Raw genomic sequence first — 19394 nt, forward strand, 5'->3', positions numbered from 1 at the left:
AAGAAGGGCCGGGTTTTGAAAATGTGAATTGAATGGCGTGGAATTTCAGAAACAGAGAGAAAAGCAGGACAAGGTAGCAGTGGGTTGGAGGCTGGTGACTGGGCTGAGGGCCTGGAACAATGAATGGCGGGGGTGATTCTGATCCAAATTGTGCTTCTTTGTGTTTCTGTTCCAAGTGTCCTTGGTTGTTGGTGTAGCAGTATGCCCCAAGTAGGAGGAGCCGAGAGAAGGCCAATCCACTGTTTCCTCTGGAATGCCTCATATGATGGGTGAATGGTGAGCAGGTGATACATAGGTCTGTGGGCATGCCGACAGTATTCCCCCCTCACAGAAACGGGCTGGATTCTAGTGGGAGGCCAGTACTTCCTCCGCTGCAGCAGGCCACAGGGCTCAGCTGGGTTCCCTGCTTTCACTCTAGCAAGGCAGGGCCCGAGGACGGCCCTTTCACCTGGTATTAGTTCCTACAGCACAGAAAACAGACCACACAGTGACTGACCCCCTTTGGGAAGGTTGTGTGGTAGGATGAGGGTGTGCTCTGGAAAGGTAAGAAATCACGCAGGTTGTGGCCAGTGGGGCCCTTGCTGTCCTACTGGGCTCCATTATTTCTGCTCACTTATTCCATATAAACGGGCTTGAATTTTTGCCATCGCTAAAGGCTATGGCATTCAGTGCATTTGCTAGAATACTGACATTGTGATAATTCTTCATAATACAAATGCTATCCGTACTTCAGGTCAGATTCTTCCCCATTATTATATATCCAAGTAGGAATAATCCATCCCGGTACCCTTTGTGACTATGAGTTATCCTATCTGATACCTCTTTGTAATTTAGAGCTATCATATTCAGTTATGATTTCCATTATGTTATAATTCTATTTAAAAAATCCTGTGGATTTTTCCTTGATTATTTCGTTTCTCTCAATCTGGCTTCAAGATATTTCACACATAAAATGCTTTCTTGTTATATATAAATAATCCTATAGAAGTTACCATAAAGGAATCATGTGACTATTGCCTTAAATCCTACAGAAAGATTAAGACTATTTCTTTCTATTGTAAAACCTCTGAGTATAGAAATGAAAGTCTTCATTTTGTTTCATAAGCCGCTACAGTGGACTTATTCTCCCCAACTCTCAATTCTTTTGGTGAAAAAGCTCCACAGAGGGCAACCTACCTTTTCTCTCAAGGTATGATGTGTAATCCTTGCGAGGTTGGCTCTTCAAATAATTCACTAGTACCCTCCCCATCAACTGACATCAGTTGGCTTAAAAAAAATTAATCAGAAGGTATATCAAGAATAGAAGTACAAAAATACCCCCCATTCCACCAAGTGGGAGCACATTCTCCTCTGGGAAATCTATAGGGATAGAAATATTTTCCCTGCCCCACCATTGTGCACATTTCCCATTCTACTTATGCAGAGTATCTCCAAAGTCTTATTGAAGTTTTAAGCTTTAATTCATTTATTAAAATGTCAACTTTCACTAAGAGTTTTGGGACACCCTATGAATACACAATACCTTTTCTCCTGGAGAGAAAAGGCTTAAACTTGAAGCCAGAGATACCAAGACACGTCTATAGGGAATATACATATGGGATTGGATGTAACTCCTAGATGGGGAGTTCTTTAGTTTTTCTTCTCCTCTCTCTTCCTAAGCATTTCCAGTAAATTCACTTCTAGTGTGCCATAGCTTATGGACAAGTCATTCCTTTGCATGCAGGACATGACACTTTGACTTTTGGCCTAAGACAAGAAATTAGCACTGGTTCCTCAGTGGATTCAGCTGCTATCACTACTGGCAGACTGCAAGTAATTCTGATTGCTAGATTTCTGATGGTTCCTCTGACTTTTCAAAGACCATGAGGTTATAATCTGGTCTCTGGACTATTCATCCAAAATAAGGAAAGAATACATTTAAGAGATAAAAGAAACAGACATCATGTGTTTTTAGACACTAGGGAACTGAATAGGAAAATTAGGCAGCTGTAGGTACTGCCACTCATACTATCTGACCACCTTACCAGAGGCTTACATCATTCCTAGCCATATTAGTACTCTACTCTTTCTGGGCTGTGATTAGTATTCTATTAAATGACAAACCAAAAAGCCAAGAAAGATAGACATAATGAAAACATGCTGAAGCTAAAACTGCTGGAAATGGTTTAAAAGTATATCTGGGTCCTCCCTAGAATGAACCTCTCAAGCCTCTGGTGACATCAGGGGTCAGTCTTGGGAAAGGTTCCTCCCTCTCTTGCTAAGAATATTGGCAGTTTTTTGGCACATCTTTACATCTTTATCAGGGACATTGATAGTTGATCAAGCCGTGTTTGTTTCCACATTAGTTTTTTGGGAAAAGCTTCATGACAAATGGAGTTATATAAAATATCATAGGTTTTATATGAATTCCAAATCCAAGATACAGGTAAGTACTTGAAGGAATTGGCTTCTTTTATTACTGAAGGAAGAGTAAAGATTTATTTAAACAATGATGGATGCTTCATACTCTAAGAGGGTCTTTAAAATTTATGGCTTCCATTTTTTGTGACTAAGGAACAACATATCAGCCTAGAATCCTTATGAGTTGGATTAATTCCATAAGTCTATGTAGCATTACCAGCTAGACTTAGTGATGTCTGAACATTTCACCAGATATATTCTGTCTGAATTAGTTATAAAAAAAGCTTGAATACTTCTTTTGGTTTTGATAAATGTGGTGCATTTGTTCCTGTCCTTTTAGTAAACATGGTATAAAAACACACGATTGCCTGATTCATGCTGAGTCTTTGACTCCCTGTTGAGAATATAATTTGATTGAACATGATAAGGAATTCCTTATCCCATCTATCTCCAGGTGAAAATTTTTATTAGAACCTGAGGGTGGTCTGAAAAAAACCTTTATATCAAATAATATTAAACTGTTTTGGAAATGATTAGGTCAAATGTCCAGAATCATCTTTATCCCCTTGAGCTAGGGGAAAATTATTAGCTGTTAGTAGGTATGTTGTCTATATTTTCACTTTATCACTTCCTCAGGGACCAATTAATGATTATTCTCTCTTCTCATATATTTCTAATGCTGTGTATAAATCTATTTATGTCACTCAGATGATGGAGCATCTTCCAGTTATCTCAGGACTCTCTTTATTGGCATAAAGGCTCCATATTCCTATTCTTTCTATGGTTAGTTCTCCTTTTGAAATTAGCAGAAAGGGAAGATTTTCTTTAAGAGATTTGAATCTTAATTTGAAATGTTTCATCTATTTTTATCTTGATTATTTTTAAACTCCTTATTGTTCTGGATTAAGAATAGCATTGTAGTTGTTACCTGGACAGTTAAGTGGCACTTGGAATCACAAAGTTCTAAGTTTGAATCTTGTTTCACTCAGAATTATATTATTCTGGGCAAGTTACTTAAGCTTTCTGTGCTTCAATTTTCTTATTTTTAAGATGGTGATGATAATAACATATCTTTGAGGATTTTTGTGAGAATCAAGTGAGATAACATGTAAACTTCTTTACATGTTAAGAACTTTACAAACCTTAATATATATATGCTAGTTATCATTATTATCACTACATTTAAAACCATCTGTCACTCTTATCTTTACATATTTCCCACCATTTCTTCTCTTCTTACTTACTTTTCAACATCATGTTGTCTGACTTTGAACCTCATCATCCAACTCAATCTTCTTTGATGGAGAATTAGCCATACTCTGTCTCCTAACTATGGATACCCCCAGAATATATTCCAGAACTTCTTCTCTTCTCTCTCTCCACACCATCCCATTTTTGTTGATGAACTCATCAACTCCCATGGGTTCAATTATCTTCTCTTTGCAGATGACTCTCATATCCTATAATGATCTCTTTACTGGGCCCTCATCTCACATTATAAATGTTCTGTTGGACATTTCCAGCCAAATATATTAGAGTCACAGCAAATTCATTGTGTCCAAAATGTGACTCATTATCTCCTTAAAACCATCCTGCTTTCATACTTCCCTATGTATTTTGAGGATATCTCATTCCTTTAGCTATCCATGTTGAAAACCTCAAAGTACCCCTAGATTTTTCCTTCTCTATATCTCTCAATAGATTTTTTATTTTTTAAAACTTTTTCAAGTTTTTTTTTTATTTTTTAGTAATTGGTTCCTCCTACCACTATTTACCCCACAGAGAAAATTTTGCTAAAAAAGAAAATAAATCCTTCAATACATCTCTTATGTAGTCTGTCAAAACAAATACCCACATAAATCATGTCTGAAAATATATATCACATTGCATTTTAAGATTATCACCTTTCTGAAAGGAGGTGATTGGTGTGTTTTATCTTCATTCTTTTGGATTTGTGATTAATGTTTGTGTTGACAGAGAGATCTACAGCTTTCAAAGTTGTTTTTCTTTCAACAATGTGGTAACCACCATGTTAATTTTTCTCTTACTTCTGTTATTTCACTCTCCAGCAGTTCAATTCAGATGGTTCTGGAGAGCCTAATGAGCCTACCTCACTTAAATCTAATTCACTTTCAAGACAAGATATCATTTTCCTGATGACATTGGTCCTGTCCCAGAATAAAGGATCAACAGCAGCAAATATCTTCCCAGTTCCTTTTGGGAAAGTGAAAATCAGTTCCATTTTACCATTTATTTTGTGGCATAATAATATTCCATTACACTCATATAGATAAATATAAAATGCATCACAAACCTTAAATCATTATATAAATGCTTATTATTAGCACAATTTAGTTATCCATGCCCCAATATGATGATACTCCTTTAGTTTTAGGTTTCTGGCTACCGACAGAAGAGCTACTATAAATATTTCATACATATGGATCTTTTTCCTTTTTCTTTGATTTCTATGGGCAGCGATTTAATAGTAGTATATAGCTGGATTTAAAGATAAGCAAAATTTGTTAACTTTCTGAGCATGATTCCAAATTGTTTTCCAGATTTATGTCATAGTTTTGCCAAGTCTTATTAAAACCACAACCGCAATCTCTGTTTTTCTGTTTCTGTCTTTTTCTTTCTCTGTCTCCCTCTGCCTTCCCCCCACTTCCTCTAGTCAGGCCTCTACTTCTTTATACATATGGCAATCATCCATCATTACCTCTCCCTTGAATTATGGTGCAATAGCCTCTTCATCTCCCTTTTCCTATTCTCTTTTCTTTCCAATACTTTCTCCTCTTGACCATCAACTTTCATCAATACACAGGTCTGACTATGTCACCCCCTCTTCAGTGGCTCTTAATTGCCTCTAGAATTTTAAAAAAAAGGTGTCAGTTTAGTACTTAAAGTTACTTTGCAATCTGCCTTCAGCTTACTTCTCCAGGTTTATTGTACCTTCCTTCCATCCAAAATTCTACATTTTAGCTAAACTGGACTATTTGCTTTTAGCCAAACTCTGGACTGCTCTGTGTTTTTTTCTGCATATATGGGGATTCTTGCAATGTGCTGCTCATGCACTTTTGTCTCTTAGGGGTCCTCAAATCTTAGCTTTTGTGCTGTCTCCTAGAAGAGACTTTTCTTGATTTTCCTAGTGGTTAATTCTCTTTCCCCTCTCCTTAAAGTATTATACATATATATGCCTGTTTGCATGATATTTCTACCACCAAGTACTACCAACTCCCTTTCTCCTAGTAGATTGTAACCATGCTATCCTGCTGATGATAGATAATGTTTTGGTTTCTTCTCTGTATTCTGAATGCACACTTGAACACTTGTTGAATTGTGATGTTTTGGATTGGTCTTTTGGGGTAATAAGGAGAATATCTGGTGTCAAATTGACAAATTAAGATCTTGTTTAAACAGCTACCATGAAAAAGGGCTCTAAAATCTAGAGATAACTCTCCTCTCCTTAGAACTATTACAAACTGGATCATTCCCATGGGAGACCTATTTGACTTTGTTTGGCTTGGAAAGCGCTGAAAGGGTAAAAATAAATGAGGGATTGAGTCAATTAGTTCCCAGACAATGTAGACAAGCTCTTCTTGGCCATTTCCCCTTTCACAGTTATTATTAAATGTTTATTGAGTGCTATGTATATGTAAGACTATGTACTACAGGTAAACCTCATTTTATGTCATAGATATTTTATATATAAGTGAATAGGAACATTGTGTGTCTTTTTTTTTTTTTTAATAAATTGAGTCATTTCAAATGCACCAAAGTCAAAGTAGCTCACTATTAAAGAACCCTATCCTGAATCCTTTGTATACCCTGAAAACCTCTTCAATTTATTCATTGTGCAAGTCTGAGGTTTCATAGATTGTGCTTACTGTTTGCTAAATGGAATAGCACACAAAAATGGAGGGGAATTAAAAAAATAGTAAACTACTAGAAAGAGAGGGAGGGAACTAGGTAAGAATTGGAACAAAAAGAAGAGAAACATCTCTTTGAAAACTCAGTACATGGTTTTTCTAAGGATATTTTTATGGCTTTTTACTCTTTATTTCTTTCCCATTTCCCATATAATGACAATTTACTCATATTAGATAGTTATTTAAGTAAAGTTCTATTACTTTTCTTTTAAACTTTATGAGTATTCTCAAAAATACATTGTTTCCAACCAAAATAAATGATTTCCCCTTAAGTAATACTTCATTTTTTAGCCCATTTCTAGATTTCTAAACTTGCCTGTGGTGTAGGGAAGGGAGTCTTACACCCACTGAAGAGATTTGGTATTGGGTGGAATATTGAGTGTGTCTGTAGGCATGAGCATGTGTGTGCTCTGGTGGAAAAGGCACGTGAAACATTAAAAAAAAACATGGTTATGATAATAAAGAAAAAAAAGAAAAAGAATGGTCAGAGTAGAATGTGTACCATCCTGTATGTGTGGAGCAGGAGGTATAACAGTAGCTTCAGTAAAGAAAGGGTGTGAGTTGATAGAATAAAGAGAGAGGGGAGCTGGAAGCAAAGAGAGAAGTCACGTCAGCATCAGTCTAGGAAGGAGATGACCTGGAGACTCTTTCCATAGAGGAATCTTACCTCTGCTTGACATACAAGTTGAGTCTTAGAGAAGCTTTGATGAACCCTAGTATTTGTTGGAAGCCCTACCTTTTAATAGTCACCTTTGCGAGTTCAAATCTGGTCTCAGACACTTACTAGCTGTGTGACCCTTGGCAAGCCACTTTTCCCCTCAGTTTCTCATTTGTAAAACAAACTAGAGAAGAAAATAGTAAACAACTCTATTATCTTTGCTTAGAAAACCCTAAATGGGGGGACAAACACTTTAAAAGAACTGAAAAACAACTGAACAACAAAAATAAGTTTGAGGTACCTATGGGGTAAATAAGTAGAGGTATACAGCAGACAGTGATAAGGGTAAGATGAATAAAGAGATGAGGTTTGTAAATATAAATATGAGAGTCATGTCCATGGAAATGATACTATTTTGGGGAGGCTGTGAAATGATTACCAAGATGGGGAAGGGAGAGGAGAGATGAAAACTCAGGAAAGAGCCCTGGGAAATACTCATGCTTAAGGAGTAGGACATGAAAGAAGATAGCGAAGGATCTAAAGACGGATAGAAAGAGAATTTAAAAGCACTCTCATGAAAACTCAAGAAAGAAAGAGGGATGGTCAGTAAAGTCAAATGGGGCCAGGGGGCTAAGAAGAATAAGGGAAACAATCAATCAAATATTTATTTAGTACCTCTTATGTGCTAATAATTATGCTACATACTAAAGATACAAAGAGAAAAAAATAGCTCTTACCCTCAAAGACTTACAGTCTATTTAGGGTAACAACTTATATATATTTATTGAAATTAGTGTTATATAAATATATGTGAAATAATTACATGAAAGAACATAATTTTGGGGAAGCCCTAACATATGGGGGGATCAGAAAAGATCTGCTATAGCTGGGTATGGTTCTATGTACCTCTAATCCCTGTTACAAGAGAGGCCGAGTTTCAGGGGTCTTGAGCTAAAGATCTCTGAATTGTAATTGAATACTTCCACTAAGTTCAACAACAATTAGATTACTTCCTGGGAACAACAGGGAAACAGTTTGCCTAAAATAAGGGCAAATCAGCCTCAGCAGAAATGTAAAAAAGTTAAAGTTTCTGTGCCAATCAGTAGGGGGATCTGGCCCATTAGTGACACCTGCCCATTCAGTCTAGGTAAGATGAGACATAATCTTTAAAAAGAAAAAATTGGCGGCATGGGCCTTATAAAATATAACATCCGTCCTGGGCTTTGAAGGAAAATATGAATTTTAAAAGGCATAGTTGAGAAAGTAGTGCTTTTAAATTGTGAATAGCAGCCACTCCTATAGAAGTGCAGAAATGAGGTATGGAGTGTCATGGATAAGAAAGAGAAAGCCAATTTGTCTAGACCAAGGAGTTTGTGAAAAGGAAATAGGAAATTGGGATGCAAATGCTTTAAGTTCAAATAGAAGGAAGGAAAGAAAGAAGGAAAGAAGGATTTAAAAAATCATTTATTAAGCTATAAGCTAGAATGCTAAATGCTGAGAATACAAATGAAAAGAAAAAAGAAGTCATTGCCTTCAAGGAGCTTACATTCTAATGGAAGAAGTAAAAAAATCCACCAGTCCCTATCCCCCCTACACACCCCAAACCCAAACACATATAGTAGAGTGTTGACCAAGAAGGAACACTTTGTTCTAAAAATTTACCCTGATGATGAGTGGGATTAAAGTGGAGTAGATTGACATATCCCAGTCAAGAACAATGACAGAATTGATCTGATCCTGATTCTAGAACTGGGGGTGGTAGACAGTTAAGGGGGAAGAAAGGGTATAATTTATATTGATTAGAGAGGAGGTAATGAAATGAAGCATGATGTCTGGGTGGTCTTAAGATAGTGGTCTAGGAAAGGCAGTCATCAATCAGGAAAGTGGGACTCCATGGAGAAAATGACTTTAATATAGGATATGGTTTTTGATTGCTCTGACACTCAGTTTATTCATCAATAAAATTAGGAGACGAACTAAGTAACATCTAAGGACCCTTCTAGATTAAAATCTGTGATCCTGTAAATGTAGAAAACATTTTCTGAAGTACTGTGAAACTGTGAAAAAGGTAGAGAAATATGGAATGAAAACCTGAGGGAGCACTCTAGGATTAAGTGAAGAGTTTTCTTGCAATAAAGAAATTTGGACATATTTGTGGACAATAGGCAAGGACTTAGTGGATAAAGAGAGGTTGAAGGAGAAGGGGATGATTGGAAGGACCTCATCTTGGAAAAAAAAAAGGGAATGGATAGGATCAAAGGTTTTAGCAAGGAGAAGGGTTATCTTCAAGGGTTGGGAACTCTCTCCCCATCCTACCCCTGCAAATGATGATGTGGAGGCAATGTGAGGTATAGAATTGGGGAAAAGAGGTAACTTCAATACATGTTCTTAATTAGGTGGAAGTCTTATAGAATCTTTATTCCCCTCCCACCATCATTTCAAGATAGTGACTGGACAGTTAGGTGGTGCAGTGGATAGAGTTCTAGGCCTGGAAGGTTCATCTTCCTGAGTTCAAATCTGGTCTCAGACACTTACTAGTTGTGTGACCCTTGGTGAGCCATTTAATCTTGTTTGCCTCAGTTTTTCATCTGTAAAATGAACTGGAAAACTGGATATAGCAAACTATTTCAGTATCTTTGCCAAGTAAAGCCCAAATGAGGTTGCAAAGAGTCAGACTGCACTGAACAACAAAAAAGACTAGATCAGGAGAGAGAAAAGGACGCAAAGAATGAATTTATTATAGTTAATTTTTAAAAAACTCTGATTGTATTGGGCCTAGATAGACTGGCTAAATAGACTGTAACTTTTTTTCTCTGGCAGGAATTCTGTCTTATAGTGCTCTAGCCTGAACATCACAGGTGGTGAATAGGAATTGGACTTGAGATTTTATTGGTATAGGAAACTCCTAAATGAGAAAAAAAATCCAGTGCAGATCAGTACCTTTTCTGATACTTATATTAAGAGAGTTTGTTGATATGTTTTAATAATAACTGACATTTATATAGCCCTTTAAAGTTTACAAAGTACCTTATATAAGTTGTTTAATTTGATTCTCACAAGAACACTTCATTGAGTGTTATTTATTACCATTCCATTTTAAATAAGAAGAAATAGTCTTAAGTGATTTATCTAGCGTCTTATAGCTAGTAAGTATCTGAGGTGGATTCAAAGGTAGAGTTTTTTGACTACATATCCCAAATATAAACTGCTTTACAATACCCACTCTCAGAATTCCTACGTCAGTAATATGATAGTAATCTCCACCTCAGAAGAATTCTCCAAAATAATGTTAGTGCTCAACATGGATGGAGGAAGGGTTTTTTTTTTTTTTTTTTGACTTAGAAGAACTGGCATTCAAACAGTTCGACTAAGAATCAGTTTTTAGGTGATAATGAATCAATGTCACCAAAAAAACCCCAAATTGACTCTGTTTTGGAAAAAGGAAGGGGAAAGGAATTGGTAATGGGTAATGAACAGCTACCATTTAGCTTTTCAGAACCTTGAAGCTAAATTTTGTTTATGGCTCATTCTTTTCCTGGAGAGACTGGTGGGGTTGGCTTGCCTTAGTTAGTGCCAGGTCCTCTAGCTGCGCAGGCTGGTCACACACAGAGTAACTGCTGCTGACAGATTAGAGATCCCTGCTGCTGAAATCTGTTCACTCTTGTCCAGCTTCCAGCAGCAGCAGGCTGGGAGCTGTTCATCCACCTCCCTTGTTGCTCATACTTTCTCTTTCTCATTTCTTTCCTTCCTTCCTTCCTTCCTTCCTTCCTTCCTTCCTTCCTTCCTTCCTTCCTTCCTTCCTTCCTTCCTTCCTTCCTTCCTTCCTTCCTTCCTTCCTTCCTTCCTTCCTTCCTTCCTTTTTTCTTTCCTTCTTTCCTTCCTAAACACTTTCCTTTTCTTTATTATTATCTTTTACCATTATGGGTATGTTGTAGATAAGATCCTTGCATGCAACATATATACAAGAGGAGACAGTACTTTTGAAAGTTCTCAAATAAACCTAAATTTCTCAGTCCTTCTACTTGAGTCATTTATGTGAGAGTGTTGTGCTTTCAATAGGATTAGGAAAATGGATAAATTGGAAGTAGCTCTTATGAACTTTTTAATTTAATCAAAAATATATCTCCTGTTTATTTCTTGGTTTTGCTGACTGTGTCCATTAATAAAAGTACACTTACCTATATAATAAAAGAGGTAGAATTAGTTACCAAATATTTTTACACAACTTTTTGAGTTCTTAAGTCCCTTCTCTTTTCAAAGTAGGACACTTCCTTGGCCATCTTCCTGCAATGTCTCCAGAAGCCGCAATCTAAAACTCAGAGTGATTCTTTTCAAACTCCTCATAGGGTCCAAAATGTTTGATTTGGAGTCACAAGGCTTGTGTTCTATTCTGGATCTACTCCTAATGAGTTGCCATTTAATGAATGTTATTTAACTTCTCTGTGCTTGAGCTTATGTACCTCACAGGGCTACATTGAGGAAATGACTTTGTAAACTCTAAATCAGTATAGAAAGTAAGCTATTGTTATTGCTCTTCCTATTTGATGTTTGATAACAGCCTGGTGACTGAAGACTTTAGATTTTTCCTTGAACAGATTAAATATATACAAAAGAATATATAACTCAAAGTATCCTTATTTCCCTCCTATTCCGGATCAAGTATAAAATCCTCCTTGCTACTTGTGTGTATTCATCGAGATAATGATACAAGGCTTTGTGTTGTTCTTCTCTCATGAGAAACTTCACATGTACACTCTGAACATTTCACTGACAGTCTCCTTTATCTGAAAGTCTGCTACTTCTTAATTTCCCTGGTTTTCTTTAAGTCTGAGCTAAAGTCTGGCCTTTTAAAACATCCACCTTTATTCTATTACCTGTTCTCATTGATTATCTCTGATTTACTTTGTATATATCTTTTTGTACTTATTGTTTACATATTGTCTTCCCAATCGAGCTGTGAGTTCCTTCAAAATAACAACTGTCTTTTGTCTTTCTTTGTATTCCCAGTTTAATAGGAACCTGGTACATAGTAGGTACTTGGTACATATTTGTTGTCTGATTAATTTTTAATAGGTACCTAGAACACAATAGATACTTGATACATGTCTGATTAAAAGTGCAAAGTACAGTTAGTATTCATAGTTCCAAGGCTGCTAAGTGGAACAGTGGAAAGAGCTCTGAGCTTGGAAGACCAATCTTCCTAAGTTCAAGTCCAGCCTCACACAGTAATTAGCTATGTGACTCTGGCAAGTTACTCAACCCTGTTTGCCTCAGTTTTTTCATCTATAAAATGGATTGGTGAAGGAAATGGAAGATCATTCCAGTATCTCTGCCAAGAAAACCCAAATAGGGTTATGAATGTGATATAACTGAAATGACCAAATAACATTCATAGTCATGTAATGTAAGAACCATTAAGGAATCCCCTACCTTAAACCTCTATTTTAGGAATGAAGAAACCGAGGCTCAGAGAAATGAAATAAAATGCCCATTCATGTGGCTAAGGAGCTCAAAATGTGCTGATTGAATCCCTCAACCATACCCGTATGTTTTCTTTTTATTTTTTTTTTTCTCTCTCTCTCGGCTTAATACAAAATCCACAGGGAACCTACTAGTGTGCAGAATAATAACATGGCTCATTATTGCACAGATTCGAATATCACAGAAATCTCAGAGTTGGAAAGGACCTCTGAAACCAGTTTATTAAATCCATCCCTGAACAAGAATGTCCTTAACAATCAAGGAGGGAAGAAGTGAGAGAGGCAATTGTCTAATGGAAACATCTCTGGAGTCAAATGACTTAAGTTCAAATTTCGATTGTATTGTTTATCCAGAAAGATAACCTTGAAATCAAGTCATTTTGCTTTCTGTCCTCGGTTTTCTTAATTGTAAAATGATCATGTTGGATTAAATGACCTCTAAAGTTCTTTCCAGTGATAGGTTCCATGATAGACCTTCCACTGTGGGAATGGGATAGGGAGGGAGGGAGCTTTACTATTCAAGGCAGCCTAATCTACTTTTAGAGGATTCTAATTTTTAGGAAATTTGACTCTCTGAAACATTCTACTCTGTATGAATTCTACCCTGAAGCAGAATGGGTCAAATACCCCCTCCCCCCTCCTTTTTTTTTTAACATGAATGCCTTTTAAATACTTCCCACATTGGTGTTCCCAATCCCTTCTTTTCTTCATGCTTTATTAATATTGGTGATTCCTTCAATGGCTCTTCATACAACATGACCTGTGGACTTTCACAATTCTGACTGTACTCCTCTGGAAGTCCAGCAGCCAATTAGAGACCTTCTTGAAATGTGTTTTCTCAAAGTGAACACAATGAGAATTAGAGTGACCAAGACGGAATAATATCACTTCTCTGCTTGTCTGATACTGTCTCTTTAGCTATGACTCAAGTTTTCACTAGCTTTCCTATAGCTATCTTACATTGCTGACTGACATCTACCTTTTTAGTCCACTAAAAAAAAATTCTTTCTTCCCACTCTGCTCCACCCTGGATCTTTTTTTAGACTGTTCTAAATCCATAATTCTCCTATTTTGGACTGTGAGAGGTTGTGTGTGTGTGTGTGTATATATATATATATATATATATATATATAATATATATATATATATGAATATGGGCAGCTAGATGGCACAATAAAGTATCGGGCCTGGAGTCAGAAAGACTCATCTTCCTGAGTTCAAATATGACCTCAGATGCTTACTAGCTGTGTGATTCTAGATAAGTCACTTAACCTTGTTTGCCTTAACTTTCTCATCTGTAAAATTAGCTAGAGAAGGAAATATCAAACCAATCCAGTATCTTTGCCAAGAAAAACCCAAATGACACTCAGGCACTATGGAAACAATCAAACAATAACAAATAAGATGATGTATTCATTCCTCTAAAATTCCATTTTATTTGATTTTTCCTAGTGTTCTAACCTCAGGATTATTTTTAATCCTAAATCTGTCATTCATATTAATTATTTCTCTTGCTTTTGTTTCTACAAGTAACAGGACATTTTACTATAGAATCCCTTCCAGCTTAACAACTGGACTATATTTTGGGTCTGGCCATTTGGCCAGTCCTAAGTCTATTTAAATATGCTATTATCTAGCCCATATTTGTCCTTTTCCACAGTGATAGCTTGGAGATGTCAAACATCTAGATAAATTATATCTACAAAATTTCATTGTCCTGCCCCCCATTCCACAAAATATAAGATTGGTTTCAAATGATCTATTCCTGATCAAGGCATATTGTTTTTTTTTTTTTTTGTGATCATCACTTCCTATTCTAGGTGTTCATTGAACATCCCTTCTATAATGCATTATGAAATTTTATTAGGAATTAAAATCATTGACCCTTACTTTGGTGACTTTTCCTTTCATTTTTTGAAAATTAGGGCATTTGAATCAAATTTCTTTTGTAAAACTTCATGGAAAAATTATATATATATGTATATGTTTATGCATACAGATACATACATATACATGAAAATATTGTTGTAGTTTTTTTTGGTTCAGTCATTCAGTTATGTCCAGCTCTTCTTTAATCCATGGTTCATAGCACACTAGATCATTTTATTCTGTACTATCTCTCAAAGTTTATCCAAGCTCATCTTTGGTGTCTATTGCTTCCATAATACTATCCATCCATTTCATCTTCTGCCATTTTCTTTTCTTTTTTTCCTTCAATCTTTACCAATATTGATGTCTTTTCCAGTGGATTCCATCTTTTCATTATATAGCCATAGTATTTAAGCTTCAGATTCAGTATTTGACATTTAAGTGAATAGTTGAATTTAAATTTTTTAAATATTGACTGATTTGATCTCCTTGATCTCCAAAGGACTCTCAGAAGTCTACTCCAGCACCACTATTCCACAGCATTGTTTACAGGGCAATTTTGCAGCTTTTCTTATGGTCCAACTCTCACAATCATACATTGGAAAAAAATATAGCTTTCATTTTATGGACCTTTGTTGGAAAGGTGATAGCTTTGCTTTTAGGTATGCTGTCCAAATTTGCTGTAGCTTTCCTTCCAAGAAGCAAGTGTCTTTTAATTTCATGGTTGCAGCCACCATCTGCAGTGATCTTTGAGCCCAAGATTTAAAAAAATCTGATACTGCTTCAATTTCTTTTGCCTCTATTTGCCTGGAAGTGATAGGACCAGTTGCCAAAATTTCAGGTTTTTTGTTAAACTTCAAGCCAGTTCTTGCATTTTCCTTACTTACACATAAATATATAAACATATCTAATTATATGTATACATCTCTCTCTCTCTCTCTATATATATGTATATATACATATATATATGCATACATACATATATAATATATCTTTTGGAGGACATATAGTTTCATTGTGATGGGTACTTCATGTACTAGTATAAATAATAACTCATCTGTACTATAAATGCTATAAGGTAGATCCTTTTTACTATGTTGGAGGCATTCCTTTAGACATCTTTATTAGAGAAAACTACTTAGAGTATCATTTCTTTCTCATTTTCACTATGGGCACAAAGCACATACAATTCTGTTCATAATGTCCTCCATGATGCCATTTTACATCATTTCTTGACAAGCAATTTACTAGCATGCTCCAGCTTATTTATATCTTGGTTCATCTATCTATAGCTCCTTAGTTTTTAGTAATCCTAACACTTCTATGATTGTGGTGCTTCATGATTTATGGCTATTATAGCATCACCAAGAGAACACTGAGGTAAGAGAGATAGGCAAAAAATGATTCAAATCACCATTGGGTAATTTAGGGGTTTTGAATTTATTGTGCAATTTCCCAGATGGGATCTTCTCCTTCTATTCACTTTGCATACAAATCATTGCATATTTAGTTTTCTGCTTTGCTGCTTATCATAATCTGGGTGATGTGAATTGTTTATTCATTTTGCCTTCCCACTGTGGATAGTTAACTCAGTCTCTTTTTGCATCAATGTCTATTTTACTCAGGAGATTTTGTAACATTTTAGGGCTCAATGCAATTAGTACTGTGACATCTGCAAAGAAGAGTTTCTCAAGAGCTTTGCCATCAATAGAGGATTTTTTTGTGTGTGCAAAAGGACCTCTACAGTATTTGGATATCATCATGTGATCCTATTTCTCCCTGTTTAAGCTCTAACTTAAAGTCTGTTTTATAAGATTGTTGAACTGTAATCACTACTGTCATTGAGTCTTATGTGATTTTAATATATGTGTGGCTGATATTTTGTTTAAAGAGACTTGAAAAAAACATTTTGGTCTATGTCATCGATTTTTGAAAATGAAGTTTTTCATACACACACACACATACTTGGTGTTATTTTAGACAATGAAAAAAGTCAATAAGTTGCATATGACACATCGTTCTGTAATCAGAATATGAATATGTGCATATAGGTTAACTATATCACTTTTCTGAAGATCACTGAGTCAGTCATTTTTCCTAAATTTAAAATTTAGTCAGAATCCAGAAAGGAAGCAAAAATATTTCTTAAACAGTTCAAAAAGATGTCATAAAATTTATGCAGTGAAGCTCACATACCTAATTCACTGGAGTTTAGACTCTCACAGGGATCCTATATTATTCTTGACATACAATTCTAATTAACTCAACTATTTCTAATTAACTTAAGTTTTCTAGCTCAAGTAGATTAAAGCTGAAGAAAGAAATTATTATTAAAGGGGAAGGAAGAAAGATATCAATAGCACCTAGAAATACTAGTTGACAACTTGACAATAGCATAAAAAGCACAAGAATTAAAAAAATCAAAATGCCCTGAAGCTACTTAGTTTAGGTACAATTAGTCTTTAAAAAAAAAAAAAACAGAACTGTGATTCTCTTACTTTAGAGAGATCCTAGTGAAGGATTTATACTAATGCAAATTAGCACCTTCTCTGCAATTTATAATCTTAGAGAATTGCTTAGAATTGTATTTGAAAGAAAAAGTGACATGTCTAGGACTCAAGCCTATCATGCTCAGAGTCCAAGTTTTGCTCTCTAACCACTACTATATCTTTCACAATTAACCCCACAGAGATCACTATTCCCTAAAGATAATGCTTTACCATAGCATAGTGTAATTATGGAAAATATTAAATGTGCATAACAATGATTTGGATTATTTAAAAAAGTTAAATTTAGTTCAATATATTCTATTTAAGAAGGTGGGAAAGTTTATGGTACATTTTATTAAGAACTCCATCAAAATTATTTAAATAATTTTCTATTTTCTAAGAAATAGTTATTGTCTCTCATTCTGTGATGATGGCAGATAAATTAATCATCATTCTGTATTCATATGTGTATTTATTGTGCTTTTGTATATTTTAAAATTTGTTTATTTATTTTAATGCACATTGCTTCATGAATCATTTTGAGAGAGAAAAATCAGAACAAAAGGGAAAAACCATGGGAGAGGAAAAAAAAAAACAGAAAAAAAGAAGTAAACATGGCATGTGTTCATTTACATTCAATCTCCATAGTTCTTTTTCTGGACGCAGATGGCATTTTCTGCCCAAAATCCAAGGATTGCTTGGATCACTGAACAACTAAGAGGAACTAAGCTTTCATAGTTGATCATTACACATTCTTGCTATTATAGTGTACAATGTATTTCTGGTTCTACTTGTTTCACTCAGCATCAGTTCATGTAAATCTTTCCAGGCCTTTCAATAATCAGCTTGCTCATCATTTTTATAGAACAATAATATTCCATTAAATTCATGTACTACAACTTGGTCAGCCATTCCCCAATTGATGGACATCTATTCTTTTTCCAATTCTTTGCTACCACATAAAAAGCTGCTACAAACATTTTTGCACATGTGGGTCCTTTTCTTCCTTTGTCATTTCTTTGGGGTACAGATCCAGTAGAGACACTGCTGTGCAGAGAGATGCACAGTTTGATAGCCCTTTGGGCACAGTTTCAGATTGCTCTCCAGAATGGTTGGATCATTTCACAACTCCATCAACCATATATGTTTTTATGCATACATACCTTTCACCCTGAAGGAAGAAAGTATTCCTTTATTTTAAACAACAGTATTACAAAGGCATCCCATGGCATTAAGCTTTCTTTTTAGGCCTTTTTGCCAAATCTAACCTAAAAAAGCTATCGTATGTCAGCTTGGGGTAGCATGATGATCTAGGAAACATTTTAAGGACTACTGGTTTGAATTTCAGCCTTGTTCCTCCCTGTGTGATTTTGGGCAAATTTTTAGACATCTCTGAAACAATTGAATCTGTCTATAAAACGAGGTAGATGAACTAGCTGAATTCTAAGATCCCTCTTAGCTCTAAAGTTAAGTTACTTTAGAAATGAGCATGCATCCTGTAATGAGTTTTGTCCTAAAATGTACTGCAACAGATAATTTGGTCTTATCCTCAGTTTTAGTCTCAATTCTGCTCCCCATTCCCTTTGCTGATTTGAATGGAATATATATAAATGGAAATGTGACATTTTTTAGTCTTTGCTAAAATGATCACCTTTGAGCTAAATTAGGACCAGACTATATGATTCTTTTAAACCTATGTGAGGACCTATGAGTAATCAGTATATTGTATTTATAACTTGAAGAAATAAGTTCTAGAAGTATAATTTATCTTTGCTGCAAAAATATTCCCTGTTGTCATTGGTCCTTTGGAAAGATTGAATTCTGGGTGTTTTGATTTAAGCTGGGGACTCTTGTTAACCTGAGAATAGGAAAAAATGAGAAAGAAACAAATTGTTCATATAGTACAGTATCTCAAAGTGTCTTTTTATTTGGCCCTAGAAAAGGTAGAGGGTCTCTCTGGGAGATTAATTTTACTTTGTTACTTTGGGTTCATTTTAATGCAACTGAATGAAGTAAGTATCTGCAAAATAAGCCAAAGGAGATGAAAAAATACAGATAAGAATCAGTGAAAATTCTGGTGAAAATTATCACATACTGTTCTGTAACTCAGACAAATTCCATATTACAATGGAATCTTTCTTGGAAAAATCAAGCTGGTGATATTAAAGAGAAAAAACAATCCACTAGGTTTGTTATTTTACCAAATTCTTTACCAGTTTAATTTATCTAATTGTCTTAAAATTCTAGTGTTCTAAAAACATCAAAATTCATGAAAGAATGTAAGCTTTAAAAATTTAATAAAATGCCTCCATTTTTGTCACCACACATATGCATAGTTTCCATAGTTATTGTAAAAGTTTAAAAATAGGAAGAGCCATGTGGCTATAACTCCTATTGCTGATGTGGAGGTCCTTCTGTTCTCTCTGATGTTATTCCAGTTCAACATGGGCTTTTCACAGGTCTTTCATTCAGAGAGGACCCTAATGGCTATGTCCTCTAAAAAAAGCCTCAAAATATTCCTAAAGATTAAGATTCTCCCACTTTCTTCAACAACAGGAGCATTTTTGCC

The 19394-nt window shown here is 35.3% G+C and overlaps 1 protein-coding gene across 1 annotated transcript in view; it reads left to right on the top strand.

Annotated features, from left to right (window-relative positions):
• The first annotated feature begins 522 nt into the window (after nt 1–522).
• LOC127538667 (glutamate receptor ionotropic, NMDA 2B) overlaps nt 523–19394 on the top strand; it is a 281355-nt gene continuing 262483 nt past the window's right edge. Inside the window, exons 1-2 of the mRNA XM_051962433.1 lie at nt 523–543; nt 1684–1812. Coding sequence (XP_051818393.1) covers nt 523–543; nt 1684–1812 — 150 coding nt within the window. The remainder of the gene's footprint in view (nt 544–1683; nt 1813–19394) is intronic.

The sequence above is a fragment of the Antechinus flavipes genome, chromosome 5 (genome assembly GCF_016432865.1).
Source record: "Antechinus flavipes isolate AdamAnt ecotype Samford, QLD, Australia chromosome 5, AdamAnt_v2, whole genome shotgun sequence".
Classification (NCBI taxonomy): Eukaryota; Metazoa; Chordata; class Mammalia; order Dasyuromorphia; family Dasyuridae; genus Antechinus; species Antechinus flavipes.